We start from the raw sequence: 14,499 nt of genomic DNA on the forward strand, positions 1-14,499 counted from the left end.
CAATGTAAAAAGTAAATGCCAAAAAAATTGGAATGTGTCCAATTAAGTGCATATTCTAAGTATGAAGTGGGGGAGGGAAGTGTGTTAGTAAAGGTGAAATTGTGAAAGGAATAGAATACTGGGATTTGGGTGAGAAGGTTTAATGGGCAACACATGATTGGAGTGTCCTGTTTATGTTTCAAAGCATGTGAGAAACATGTTAGATGTTGGAATCAGAGTGCACATCAGCTCCTGGCCATTCTTTCAGTTACGTTATTGAGTTAATATTTCCACTGAATGATCTCTTTTGTAGAATTTAAACTGAAGAAAATGTGGAAGAGTCCAAATGGTACAATCAGAAACATCTTGGGAGGTACAGTCTTCCGTGAGCCAATTATCTGTAACAATATCCCTCGACTTGTTCCTGGTTGGGCCAAGCCCATTACTATTGGCAGGCATGCACATGGTGATCAGGTATGTCACTTTACTCCTCAGTAATGAAGTTAAAATAATTTGAATGACATGTTCTGTAATCGATCCTTCTGTAAAAAGAATTTTTTTTAAGCTTCAATATTTATTAGAATTGTGGGAGTTTTGATATTGAAAATGCCATGATACAACAATCAGTAAATTCCATTGTTTTCCTATTTAATTGGTAGTGGTAGCAAAAAATTCCACTGTTATTTTAATACCAATAGGTTAAGTCAGCATTGGAGGTTGAATGTTTTCTATTGCTTGCCTGTGTTTCATTGCTTTGCACAATACAGTGGGAACGTGAGTTGAGTCTGGTTAAATGGCCCATTGGCAAGTGCCAAAGTACCTGCTGTAACAGCTTATTTGAAGCTGAGAAATCACTTTGGCTGTAAAGAAGCTGCATTGAATGAAACAAAGTTGCAAGTTATGACCTACAATGCCCAGTGATTGATGACGGATGAATGGATGAGCATGACAAGTAAGAGTAAGACAATGAAGTGGTGCATGATGCTTTTTAAAATTAATTACCTTTATTTTGCAAAGGACCAAGGGAGATTTTAAGGTCATTACTGAACTGACGTTACCTGCTTGAAGTAGAAATAAAGTAGTAGTTGCCTCTTATTAAACCACCTAACCGTGGCCCTGTGCAGTGTGGTTATTCCAGATAATGCTTCATTAAATGCTGTTGAGATTGATTTTTAATTGTTGGGTAGGATTCGTACCATCAATGGCACTGCTGAATGTCCTACAAGCAATTGCAGTAATAGGGCCAGTAGAGAAAGAAGGGCATAACTTGAGAAAATCAGTTTCTTCAGTTCAACAGAGGAGCTTTATGTTTTGAAAACCTTATTGCTCACAGTTTTGAATTTTATAATGTTGGGATGAAACATTCCTGGCAAGTGTTCAGGGAATGGTCAGATTTTGATTTGTCTGAATTGCCTTGAAAGTTCTCCAGATTAATACCCACTAGTAGGTCTTGAATGTTTCTGAAGTTTAATGATTTGAGGATTTCCTTGTGAGACTCGGATGTTGCTTTTTAGAACACTCTTAATTGATTTGAACTGGGATGAATAGATCAATCTTTGTCTGATGTAAATATACGTGCTGGATAAATTGTTTTAATTGGTGTGATTGGATTTTATAGAAGATCAGAAGGGGAAAATTGCCTTTGGTGTGGTGATTCAGGAAACACAACCACTCTAGGAATGTCCACAGTATTTGTTCTGTTTATTTCCATTGACTGCCCCGCTTTACTATATCTCGTTAAGACTTCATTGCCTCTAGTAGTTTGTCTGATGTAAACCAGTTTGAATTGATCTTTTCAATAACCTTATTTGGCATCCTACTCAACTTAAAAAATGCTAATTAATTTCTACATACACCATTTCAGATGGGTAATTCATCAGTTTAAATTCTATCATTTTTCAATCCAGAGTACCCATTGCAAAATCCATACATTTTGTTTTGCATTCTGTAATCTTTTAATTGGAGATAAAATACTCAATCCCATGCTACAAGAATAATAACCTTAAATTGCTCAGATTTTTGTATATCCTGTCTATTCTGTTTTAGTACAAAGCGACAGACTTTGTGGTGGACAAACCAGGAAAATTCAAGTTGGTCTTCACTCCAAAGGATGCCAGTTCAGCGAAAGAGTGGGAGGTGTATGACTTTCCAGGAGGAGGTGTCGGAATGGGCATGTACAACACAGATGAGGTAAATTCACAAGTTCCTATTAATGGTTATTTCACCATTGGGAAAAATCTGCTGGCAGTCGAGTGTTGGGTTTTCCACTTCTTGATCATCTCCAGATAGCAAAGCTCTTGCTTACTGTGTTACTCAAAGGTGCACTAGCTTTCTGTATTCATTGAAATTGGCTCACATAGCACAAAAACTGTGGTGCTGAGCCATCCAATATTTTATGATCTCTAAAGTTCCCTTGGAATGCCAGTATTTATGGCTGATAGTGCCTCAAAGGTTAAACTGAGGATTGTGAAGGGATGCCTCTAATTTTAGTTAATCTAATCAGGGGATTGCAATGAAAATGAACAGGAACGCAGATGCACTCTTTAAATCAGTCTTGTATTCTGTCAGAGAGTTGGTAATGATCTTGAAATGTTTGGTTTGAGGTTGTCTGCCTCTGCCTTCCAATCAGTCTAACTCTTGTTGCTTGTTCTAGTCCATCAGTGGCTTTGCACACAGTTGCTTTCAGTATGCTCTACAGAAGAAGTGGCCACTCTACATGAGTACAAAGAATACTATTCTAAAGGCTTATGATGGCCGATTCAAGGACATTTTTGAAGACATCTTTCAAAAGTAAGTGGTTGTCTTACTTCTCTTGCAACATCATGTTTATCCAAATTAAAACTGGTTTGAAATTTTAGACATTCTTGGAGCGATAACATTAACATTTGTGCCACTACAATTAAACTATTTAAATACTGCCATTCCAAACTTGTCTGCTAGTTGTAGGTTTTCTAGTGGAAAAGCTGATGAATGGAAAAGAGATGATGTATTCTTCCAGAGCTGTCCAAATTTTCAGAATAGGAGAAGAATTAGCAGTTTCAGCATTGCTAGATCATCAGAAAGAGAACTAAGTCACTTCTGTGTTATACTTGTACCTAGTGGTAGTGTGATTATTAAAATTACAATTTTTATACACGCTTCAAGGCATGCAACACAATGCCAGCCAATGCTGTCTCCACATGCTTCAAATCAGCCACCATTCATCCGTGTACCAAAGAACTCTACACCTCCAGAACTAAGACTACCACCTGATGGCATGGTGCCAATTGTTATAGAAACATAGAAAATAGGTGCAGGAGTAGGCCATTCGGCCCTTCGAGCCTGCACCGCCATTTATTATGATCATGGCTGATCATCCAACTCAGAACCCCGCCCCAGCCTTCCCTCCATACCCCCTGACCCCCGTAGCCACAAGGGCCATATCTAACTCCCTCTTAAATATAGCCAATGAACTGGCCTCAACAGTTTCCTGTGGCAGAGAATTCCACAGATTCACCACTCTCTGTGTGAAGAAGTTTTTCCTAATCTCGGTCCTAAAAGGCTTCCCCTCTATCCTCAAACTGTGACCCCTCGTTCTGGACTTCCCCAACATCGGGAACAATCTTCCTGCATCTAGCCTGTCCAATCCCTTTAGGATCTTATACGTTTCAATCAGATCCCCCCTCAATCTTTTAAATTCCAACGAGTACAAGCCCAGTTCATCCAGTCGTTCTTCATATGAAAGTCCTGCCATCCCAGGAATCAATCTGGTGAACCTTCTTTGTACTCCCTCTAAGGCAAGGATGTCTTTCCTCAGATTAGGGGACCAAAACTGCACACAATACTCCAGGTGTGGTCTCACCAAGGCCTTGTACAACTGCAGTAGTACCTCCCTGCTCCTGTACTCGAATCCTCTCGCTATAAATGCCAGCATACCATTCGCCTTTTTCACCACCTGCTGTACCTGCATGCCCACTTTCAATGACTGGTGTATAATGACACCCAGGTCTCGTTGCACCTCCCCTTTTCCTAATCGGCCACCATTCAGATAATAATCTGTTTTCCTATTTTTGCCACCAAAGTGGATAACTTCACATTTATCCACATTAAATTGCATCTGCCATGAATTTGCCCACTCACCCAACCTATCCAAGTCACCCTGCATCCTCTTAGCATCCTCCTCACTGCTAACACTGCCACCCAGCTTCGTGTCATCCGCAAACTTGGAGATGCTGCATTTAATTCCCTCATCCAAGTCATTAATATATATTGTAAACAACTGGGGTCCCAGCACTGAGCCTTGCGGTACCCCACTAGTCACCGCCTGCCATTCTGAAAAGGTCCCGTTTATTCCCACTCTTTGCTTCCTGTCTGCTAACCAATTCTCCACCCACACCAATACCTTACCCCTAATACCGTGTGCTTTAAGTTTGCACACTAATCTCCTGTGTGGGACCTTGTCAAAAGCCTTTTGAAAATCCAAATATACCACATCCACTGGTTCTCCCCTATCCACTCTACTAGTTACATCCTCAAAAAAATTCTATGAGATTCGTCAGACATGATTTTCCTTTCACAAATCCATGCTGACTTTGTCCGATCATTTTACCGCTCTCCAAATGTGCTGTTATCACATCCTTGATAACTGACTCCAGCAGTTTCCCCACCACCGACATTAGGCTAACTGGTCTATAATTCCCCAGTTTCTCTCTCCCTCCTTTTTTAAAAAGTGGGGTTACATTAGCCACCCTCCAATCCTCAGGAACTAGTCCAGAATCTAACGAGTTTTGAGAAATTATCACTAATGCATCCACTATTTCTTGGGCTACTTCTTTAAGCACTCTAGGATGCAGACCATCTGGCCCTGGGGATTTATCTGCCTTCAATCCCTTCAATTTACCTAACACCACTTCCCTACTAACATGTATTTCGCTCAGTTCCTCCATCTCACTGGACCCTCTGTCCCTTACTATTTCTGGAAGATTATTTATGTCCTCCTTAGTGAAGACAGAACCAAAGTAATTATTCAATTGGTCTGCCATGTCCTTGCTCCCCATAATCAATTCACCTGTTTTTGTCTGCAGGGGACCTATATTTGTCTTTACCAGTCTTTTCCTTTTCACATATCTATAAAAGCTTTTACAGTCCGTTTATATGTTCCCTGCCAGTTTTCTCTCATAATCTTTTTTCCCCATCCTAATTAAGCCCTTTGTCCTCCTCTGCTGAACTCTGAATTTCTCCCAGTCCTCAGGTGAGCCACTTTCTCTGGCTAATTTGTATGCTTCTTCTTTGGAATTGATACTATCCCTAATTTCTCTTGTCAGCCACGGGTGCACTACCTTCCTTGATTTATTCTTTTGCCAAACTGGGATGAACAATTGTTGTAGTTCATCCATGCAACCTTTAAATGCTTGCCATTGCATATCCACCGTCAATCCTTTAAGTGTCATTTGCCAGTCTATCTTAGCTAATTCACGTCTCATACCTTCAAATTTACCCTTCTTTAAGTTCAGAACCTTTGTTTCTGAATTAACTATGTCACTATGAAGTGCTTTGAATCGCTGAAAATGGTACATATCAAAAACTCCATTCCTGCCACACTGGACACTCACCAAAATGCTTACCGATGGAAATACTCTTTGAAAGATACCGTAGCATCTGTCATGTACCTGCCCTGGCACACCTAGAAAACAAGGACTCTTGTGTTAGAATGCTGTTTCTGTATTCCAGCTCGGCATTCAACATTATTGTCCCAGTGACCTTGGTGAAGAAACTCCTATTCTGTCTAAATATACCCCTGTGCAGCTGGGTGTTGGACTTTCTGACCAAAAGACATTAGATAGACAGAATGCACAACTGCTCCTCCTATCCCATCATTCTCAACACAGCTGTACACTCTACTCACACATGACTGTACGATCAAACACCTGAGTAATCACATTGTTAAATTTGCCGATAACATCAAAGTGGTAAAGCTTGTCAACAATGATGCGAAGTCCTATGATGAGGTGGAAAAGTTTGAGGCCAGGTTCCAGGCAAGTAATCTTCAATGTCAACAAGACAAAGGAGATAGGTATCAACTTTCGAACTCAAGTGCCTCTTTACATCAGCTCAGCAGTGAAACTATAAGCAGTTTCAAACTCCTGTGAGTGCCCATCTCACACAGCCTCTCATGTTATCTGGGACCATTATATGCAATCAGGAAAGTTTACCAATGCCTACTTCTGAGGAGGCTGAATAGACTCAGGTTATACACATCAGTACTCGTGACCTACAAATGCACAGTAGAGAGCATCCTAACGTGCTGCATCGCAGCATGGTACAGAAGCTGCACTGCTGTGGCCAGGAAGGCTCTATTACAGTTAATCAAATATATATACTCCTGTGTAATTTTTTGTTATCATGTTCTTTATCTTATTGTGTTTCTTTGTGCTAAATTGGATCTGGATTAACAATTATTTCATTCTCCTTTACACTTGTGTTCTGGAAATAACATTAATGTGTGTTTTTTTTTGCCCACAGGAAGTACAAAGCAGACTTTGAGAAGGCTGGTATTTGGTATGAGCATCGTCTCATTGATGATATGGTTGCACAAGTGCTGAAATCCACTGGTGGATTTGTTTGGGCATGCAAGAACTACGATGGTGATGTGCAATCTGATATTCTAGCTCAAGGTGATTGCTTGTTATTTTAACCATCACTAAGATAATGTCATTCTTTGGATTCTTGGAGTCGGTGATACAATGTAGGAACAGGCCCTTCGGTCCAGCTGATCCATGCCAGCCATGGGGCCCACTAAGCTCGTCTCATTTGCCTGAGTTTGACACACATTCTTCCATACCCTTCCTATCCATGTACCTATTCAGTAGTTTTTATTCACTTGGGGAGAAATTCAAAATTTAGTTAGCTTTGTCCTCAATGGATATTAACATTACTTAGTTCTCACTTTTCTAAATGTACCAGTTGATGCAAGTGTTGGTTGCCTAAAAGGAAGTAATTGAGAAGGAGGAATGAAGGGAATTCTTCCTCCTCCCACCATCCAGAATTTACTCTGGCATTTTTCTGGGTTTAGAGGAATACAGTATGGAGAGTGTGGTGGAGAGATGCAGTTCTGGCCTGTGTAGATACCGAGAACTGGCAGAGCTGGGTGATTTTTGGATCAGTCTTGAATGAACACAGCTGCTGCTTGTGGTCCATATAAGACCTATGAGAAGTTCCTTAAGAGTTATGATCCAGAGAGTAATGGGGCAGGATCATTGAAAGTGTTCATGGCTGAGACAGATGGTTGGGGTCCCTAGAGAGATTTAGGGTGTGTGTTTTGGGGGGTGGGTTATGGTCAAGCCAAGATCTGATCAATCATGATTCTATGAAAGGACAGAGGATGTTCAGGGAATTGATTGACCTTTTCCTTAGTTCTAACACAATTGTGATAAATGATAAGATCACAGAACTGTACTGAACTTATTATTGCTTTAAAAACTAGAGCAAGATTAATGGCAAGTTTAACTTTTGCTGTTTGATGATTTGCCATCATATTGCCATCGTGCCCAGTTAGGGCCTTTCCAAAATTGCCTGTTTTGCAACAAATCTTTTGAGATTTTTATACCTCATGTACATCGTAATATTTCATTTTTTCTATGAGTTGTGCTTGTGAATGTGCATATTTTAGCCAATCACTGACCCGTTACACTGCTACTGAAAATTTCAGTGCCAGGTGAATTTTTGACTAGCTGATAATGCTTCGGGTAACATCCAACGTTTGTTCTCATGTTTTTCTGACAATGTAGCTTCTGAGGTTGTATTCTCTTGTGTATAAAGTCCATGAGTTCTGTTAATTCTAGCAAGTGTTGAACAAATTTGGAATTGTGATGAGTTATTGTGGTTGATTGTGATTCCCTTTTGAAGTTTCCTGAATTGATTCTCCTGCAAATACTATGTAAACAAGGTTTTCTTGTAACTTTGTTCTGTCCTGACTGTGTTCATTTTCATAAATATGTATGTACAAATTCCTGGGAGGGATGAGGCTGAGTATAAAGCAGTAGCAAAAAATGGAGGAACTAATGTTGCTGTCCCAAACAATACACGTCTAACTTCATACCAAAATTAGAAGTGTAGTTTAAATTCTACACCACTTTAATGATTGAATGCATTCTTCATTTGAGTGCTCAGATTGCTTTCTTTGCCAATAAGCTTAAAATGGTATTGGATGTGATTCATGTTGTAAACTTAAAAGCTGTAACATAAATATTATTGTAGAGGCGGCTCACATCATCTAGCTTTCTCTAATTTAAAAATGTTAACAATTATACCTCTAATAATCTACAGGTACAGTTTTATACATATAATCACATGCAAACAAAATGCTAGAGGAACTCAGTCTCTATGGAAATTAATATACAGTCAACGTTTCAGGTTGAGACCTTTCTTCAGGACTGGAAAGTAAGGGGGAAGATGCTAGACTTAAAATGGTTGGGGGAGGGGAAGGAGGCTAGCTAAAAGGTCGTAGGTGAAGCCAGGAGGATAGAAAAAGTATAGGGATGGAGAGGAAAGAATCTGATAGAGGAGAGAGGACCATAGGAGAAAGCGAAGATAGGTGAAGCCAGCTGACCTTCTAACTATCCTCTCTCTCCCTTTTCCACCCCCCCACCCCATCTTTTTGTTGTGGTGACATTCCCCTTTCCAGTCCTGAAGAAGGGTCTTGGCCTAAAACGTCAACTGTTCATTCATTTCCATAGACGTTGCCTGACCTGCTGAGTTCTTCCTGCAATTTGTGTGTGTTGCTTTGGATTTCCAGCATCTGCTGACTTTGTTTATATATGTTGTTTTGTTTTCCCTCAGGGTTTGGTTCTCTTGGCTTGATGACTTCTGTTTTGGTTTGTCCTGATGGTAAAACCATTGAAGCAGAGGCAGCTCATGGCACAGTCACGCGCCATTACAGGGAACACCAAAAGGTAGGCGCAGTGAGATTGATGGATAAGCAAACTGCTTTGGCATTGGGGGTGAAAATCACTGGAGCTTTACTTTGCAGTGTCAGCATGATTCTGCTTTCTTGATTTGTACTTGCCTAGTGTCATAAATGGCCTTGAATGGTTTAAATAAAAATAAATCATCCTTTCAGAATTGCCTTTACAAAAGTCTACATTAGGCTTAATCTTGCAAAAGACAAAGTCAGTCAAAGTCAAACAAATCCTTATATAAATTAAAACTTAATCCATACTTGGTTGGTCTCAAATGCATGTTAACTGCCATTCTCTCCTACTGTATACATCCAAATGGGAGCCCTTAATAAATATATATATTAAGTATAGGCTTTTACATAATCACTGTACAAATGTTTACTATGTGGATTTATTATCTAGACTCTTGCTCTGCTCTCCTGTGATACCATTGTCATGTCTGTATTGTTCCTTTAAAAGATGATAAATTAATTCCATTCCTTTTATCCTTAACTCTTAATTAATTTTCACCTCTGAATAACTAAACAATTTTCTTGAATTTTACTATTTCTGTGGGTTGATTGCCCTTCTAGGAAACCAACTGAAGAAACTGATTTCAATGATGTAGAATTGTAGGATTGTTTGGAAAGAGCTAATCTTAATCTTCACATTGTAGGGCAATCCTACCAGCACCAACCCTATTGCTAGTATTTTTGCATGGACTCGAGGCCTTGAGCACCGTGGAAAGCTGGATGGTAATCAGGAGCTTATGAGGTAAAGATCATTCATTACTTTGGAATGACATTTTAAAAATGGTGATTTATTTCACATGCATTTATTTCTAACTTTTGATCTTTAACCATCAGCCTCAATTATTCTTTTGTATTGTTTTGTAATGTGGCATCCCAGGATGAGCTTGGATTGGAGATCAATGCTTTTGTTACATATCTGACCCTTCAGGAGTCATTGCATCTATCTCCATGATTGGGTCAATCATGCTAATGCCAATGCTACCTCCTAACTGAAGATGGCATGGGAAATCTGTATTTAATTTGGATTCTGGCTGATTATTAATGTCAAGGCATTATAGATAGGATATTTGTAACCTTGTAGACATTCCAAAACCAACCTGAGTATTTACATTTTGTATCTTAACTGGCCTGAGTTGAAATTGTTTTCATATTCATGGCTGGAAGAGACCTTCCAAGTGCAGGTAATCTACTCTCTGTAGCTCAGAGGCAGATAGAAACATAGAAAACCTACAGCACAATACAGGCCCTTTGGCCCACAAAGCTGTGCCGAACATTTCCGTACCTTAGAAATTACCTAGGGTTACCCATAGCCCTCTATTTTTCTGAGATCCATTTACGTATCCAGGAGTCTCTTAAAAGACTCTATCATATCCGCCTCCACCACCGTCACCGGCAGCCCATTCCACACACTCACCACTCTCTGTGTTTTTAAAAAAAACTTACCCTTCCTCTGTACCTACTTCCAAGCACCTTAAAACTGTGCCCTCTCATGCTAGCCATTTCAGCCCTGGGAAAAAGCCTCTGACTATCCATACGATCAATGCCTCTCATCATCTTATACACCTCTGTCAGGTCACCTCTCATGCTCTGTCACTCCAGGGAAAAAAAGGCCGAGTTCACTCAACCTATTCTCATAAGACATGTTCCCCAATCCAGGCAACATCCTTATAAATCTAAAAGATGTAAAAGCTGAGATCAGGATACTGCTGCCTATTCCTTTGCTGCCTATCACACCCTGCTGCTGACATTGTCAAATTTTGTCAAAAACTGGTGACTGAATAGCCTTCTCATCTTGCACAGTAAAGAAGAAGAAAGTCCTTAACTCCGAATGGAGTCATCGGGACGCCGTCGTGACGGCATTTTTTTAAGCAGGCTTTCTTATTTTTACGAGGCCCAGTTGCTAGCTCGACAACCAAGCATGGATGGAAAGCGTGCAAGGGAGCTGGCTGGATTCGAACTCGGGAGCCTTCGCTCTGAAGCCCAGCACTGATGCCACTACACCACCAGCCAGCTATCTTGCAAAATGCACACGGGTTAATCCTTTGAGTCTCGTACAACTATCATATCTGGTAGTTGCAAGGGTGGAACAATGCCTGTCCCAAATCTTGCACTTCGTTTTCCAGGAACTAGTCAGGTGTAGGGCTTTTTAATCTGCAGCAACGTTAACTTCTGTTCAGTCAAGTGAAACTTCGTAACTTGTAATATTTTAATTGCTGGTTCAAATGTACTGTAACACTATTTTTCATTTTAACAGGTTTGCTCAGACCCTGGAGCAGGTTTGCGTTGAAACTGTTGAGAGTGGTGTCATGACAAAGGATCTTGCTGGCTGTATCCATGGTCTCAGCCAGTAAGTTCAGAATTTCAATTAATCATTACTCCAAGTCTTTCCTGAGGTTTTATCACTTCATAATTATACTGTCAATACAAGGTTGTTTAGAATAAGCTGTTTGATCTGTACTGTTCATGCCAGAGGTGACTGTGGCCTATCTCTGCACAGATTTGCAACCAGACTAGCTTTCTGACTGCAATAACCGATCATATCATCAAGGCTTAACCTTGGAGCTTAGCTGAAATGTTTTCATTCAGGGATTCTCTTGGAGAATTTAAATTTCAATCCAGACTGGACTGGCTAGCATGTGGATGAGAAAAAATTCTTAGCCTAGACTAGAGGGACTGGGGTTTTGGGTTGATTGGCCCAATGATTACAGATAGAAATTCTGGGTAAGAGTGGAAGATTAAGTGCTGAGCTTGGGCTTTAAAACAAGGAACATGGGAAAACACTGCTTTAGTCCTTCACAAGTTGTTCATATACAGCTTTTTGTGTTGGAAATGGGAACATAATGTGGAAGTGCATTTGGGTCACCTGTTAACTACTGCATCATCATTGCTAACTAAAGAGTCCTTGATGAAGTTTAGTGGTTGTAGATGTCAAATGGCACAAACAGACCAACTAAAAGGGAAAATCTGGAAATTAATAAATATGGGGCAAAACTGATAATTGATGCATGAAAGCAATGCAATTTTATATTGTTTATCTTCCATTTTGCTTAAATGAATGTGTTCTACTTTCCTCTGTAGTGTCCGATTGAATGAGCATTATGTGAACACTACTGACTTCTTGGATGCCATAAAGAATAACTTGGACAAAGCCCTAGGCAAGAAGTAGATGGTCTAAAGGATCCATTTTACCTCATTTTTAACTTAATGAAGTCACATCAATAGAAGGGAAAAAAGCCAGTCATTACATATTTTTTTAAGTTTTAAATTTATTAAGGATATGATTCCCCAGCATTGTCTGGGAGGACATTGTACAGAAGCTTGTTGGATTGATGTGAGTTTTGTATTGTGAAGCATTTCATTTAAGATCTGTAATATATTTGTCACTAGGAATTAAGTTGGCATTGATTAACAAGAAGCAATAAAAATTCCCTTTTAAAGTGTAACTATTTTTTGTGTTTATTTTGATTCTTATTCCAAAATATTTATTGCCAAGCACATGAAGAAGTGTTTTACAATAATAAATGTTTGTAATTAATTGCACCTAGCTTGAGTTTGCATCTGGTTTTAGCAGCTAATTCATCCAATTCAATCAAAGCAACTGCCACATTTTCAATAGATTGACAATTGTCAGTTATTTCTTTGTGTTCTGTAAGGTATTGTGGAGGCTCTTACCTGTTAAACTTGGTTTGGGTGAGAATCGACATTACAATGTCCAAGTTCAAACTTCAGAAGTTCAAAGTAAATTTTATTATCAAAGTGTATATCCATTTTTCTGTGGCATAGAAACATAGAAAATAGGTGCAGGAGTAGGCCATTCGGCCCTTCTAGCCTGCACCGCCATTTATTATGATCATGGCTGATCATCCAACTCAGAACCCCGCCCCAGTCTTCCCTCCATACCCCCTGACCCCCATAGCCACAAGGGCCATATCTAACTTCCTCTGAAATATAGCCAATGAACTGGCCTCAACAGTTTCCTGTGGCAGAGAATTCCACAGATTCACCACTCTCTGTGTGAAGAAGTTTTTCCTAATCTCGGTCCTAAAAGGCTTCCCCTCTATCCTCAAACTGTGGCCCCTCGTTCTGGACTTCCCCAACATCGGGAACAATCTTCCTGCATCTAGCCTGTCCAATCCCTTTAGGATCTTATATGTTTCAATCAGATCCCCCCTCAATCTTCTAAATTCCAACGAGTACAAGCCCAGTTCATCCAGTCTTTCTTCATATGAAAGTCCTGCCATCCCAGGAATCAATCTGGTGAACCTTCTTTGTACTCCCTCTAAGGCAAGGATGTCTTTCCTCAGATTAGGGGACCAAAACTGCACACAATACTCCAGGTGTGGTCTCACCAAGGCCTTGTACAACTGCAGTAGTACCTCCCTGCTCCTGTACTCGAATCCTCTCGCTATAAATGCCAGCATACCATTCGCCTTTTTCACCGCCTGCTGTACCTGCATGCCCACTTTCAATGACTGGTGTATAATGACACCCAGGTCTCGTTGCACCTCCCCTTCTCCTAATCAGCCACCATTCAGATAATAATCTGTTTTCCTATTTTTGCCACCAAAGTGGATAACTTCACATTTATCCACATTAAATTGCATCTGCCATGAATTTGCCCACTCACCCAACCTATCCAAGTCACCCTGCATCCTCTTAGCATCCTCCTCACTGCTAACACTGCCACCCAGCTTCGTGTCATCCGCAAACTTGGAGATGCTGCATTTAATTCCCTCATCCAAGTCATTAATATATATTGTAAACAACTGGGGTCCCAGCACTGAGCCTTGCGGTACCCCACTAGTCACCGCCTGCCATTCTGAAAAGGTCCCGTTTATTCCCACTCTTTGCTTCCTGTCTGCTAACCAATTCTCCACCCACACCAATACCTTACCCCCAATACCGTGTGCTTTAAGTTTGCACACTAATCTCCTATGTGGGACCTTGTCAAAAGCCTTTTGAAAATCCAAATATACCACATCCACTGGTTCTCCCCTATCCACTCTACTAGTTACATCCTCAAAAAATTCTATGAGATTCGTCAGACATGATTTTCCTTTCACAAATCCATGCTGACTCTTTCTGATCATTTCACCGCTTTCCAAATGTGCTGTTATCACATCCTTGATAACTGACTCCAGCAGTTTCCCCACCACTGACGTTAGGCTAACCGGTCTATAATTCCCCGGTTTCTCTCTCCCTCCTTTTTTAAACACAGATCTATAGAATAGCAACTATAACAGGGATCAATGAAAGAGCAACCAGAGTGTAGAAGACAACAAACTCTGTAAATGCAAATATAAATAAATAGCAATAAATAATGAGAACATGAGATGGTCCTTACTGATATCATAGGTTGTAGGAATATTTCAATAATACTGATGTAAAAGGCATGATAACTTGTAAAGTGAATGTTTTGGAGGAGGTGTTGAAACAAGATTGAGAAGAGCTAGGTAAGAAGCATGCTTACTGGAGTGGCAAGTGTGCTTTGTGAAATCCAGTTAGGGTTGCCAACGGTCCCGTATTAGCCGGGACATCCCGTATATTGGGCTAAATTGGTTTGTCCCATACGG

At 40.2% G+C, this 14,499-nt stretch overlaps 1 protein-coding gene across 1 annotated transcript in view; it reads left to right on the forward strand.

Annotated features, from left to right (window-relative positions):
• The window catches only part of idh2 (isocitrate dehydrogenase (NADP(+)) 2), a 34,824-nt gene extending 22,455 nt beyond the window's left edge, over positions 1 to 12,369 (forward strand). Inside the window, exons 4-11 of the mRNA XM_063065886.1 lie at positions 293 to 453; positions 2,026 to 2,169; positions 2,633 to 2,769; positions 6,481 to 6,632; positions 8,797 to 8,909; positions 9,571 to 9,668; positions 11,181 to 11,273; positions 12,005 to 12,369. Of these exons, the coding sequence (XP_062921956.1) occupies positions 293 to 453; positions 2,026 to 2,169; positions 2,633 to 2,769; positions 6,481 to 6,632; positions 8,797 to 8,909; positions 9,571 to 9,668; positions 11,181 to 11,273; positions 12,005 to 12,092 (986 nt within the window). The 3' untranslated portion in view covers positions 12,093 to 12,369. The remainder of the gene's footprint in view (positions 1 to 292; positions 454 to 2,025; positions 2,170 to 2,632; positions 2,770 to 6,480; positions 6,633 to 8,796; positions 8,910 to 9,570; positions 9,669 to 11,180; positions 11,274 to 12,004) is intronic.
• Positions 12,370 to 14,499: the final 2,130 nt, after the last annotated feature.

The sequence above is a fragment of the Mobula hypostoma genome, chromosome 13 (assembly GCF_963921235.1).
Source record: "Mobula hypostoma chromosome 13, sMobHyp1.1, whole genome shotgun sequence".
NCBI lineage: Eukaryota > Metazoa > Chordata > Chondrichthyes > Myliobatiformes > Myliobatidae > Mobula > Mobula hypostoma.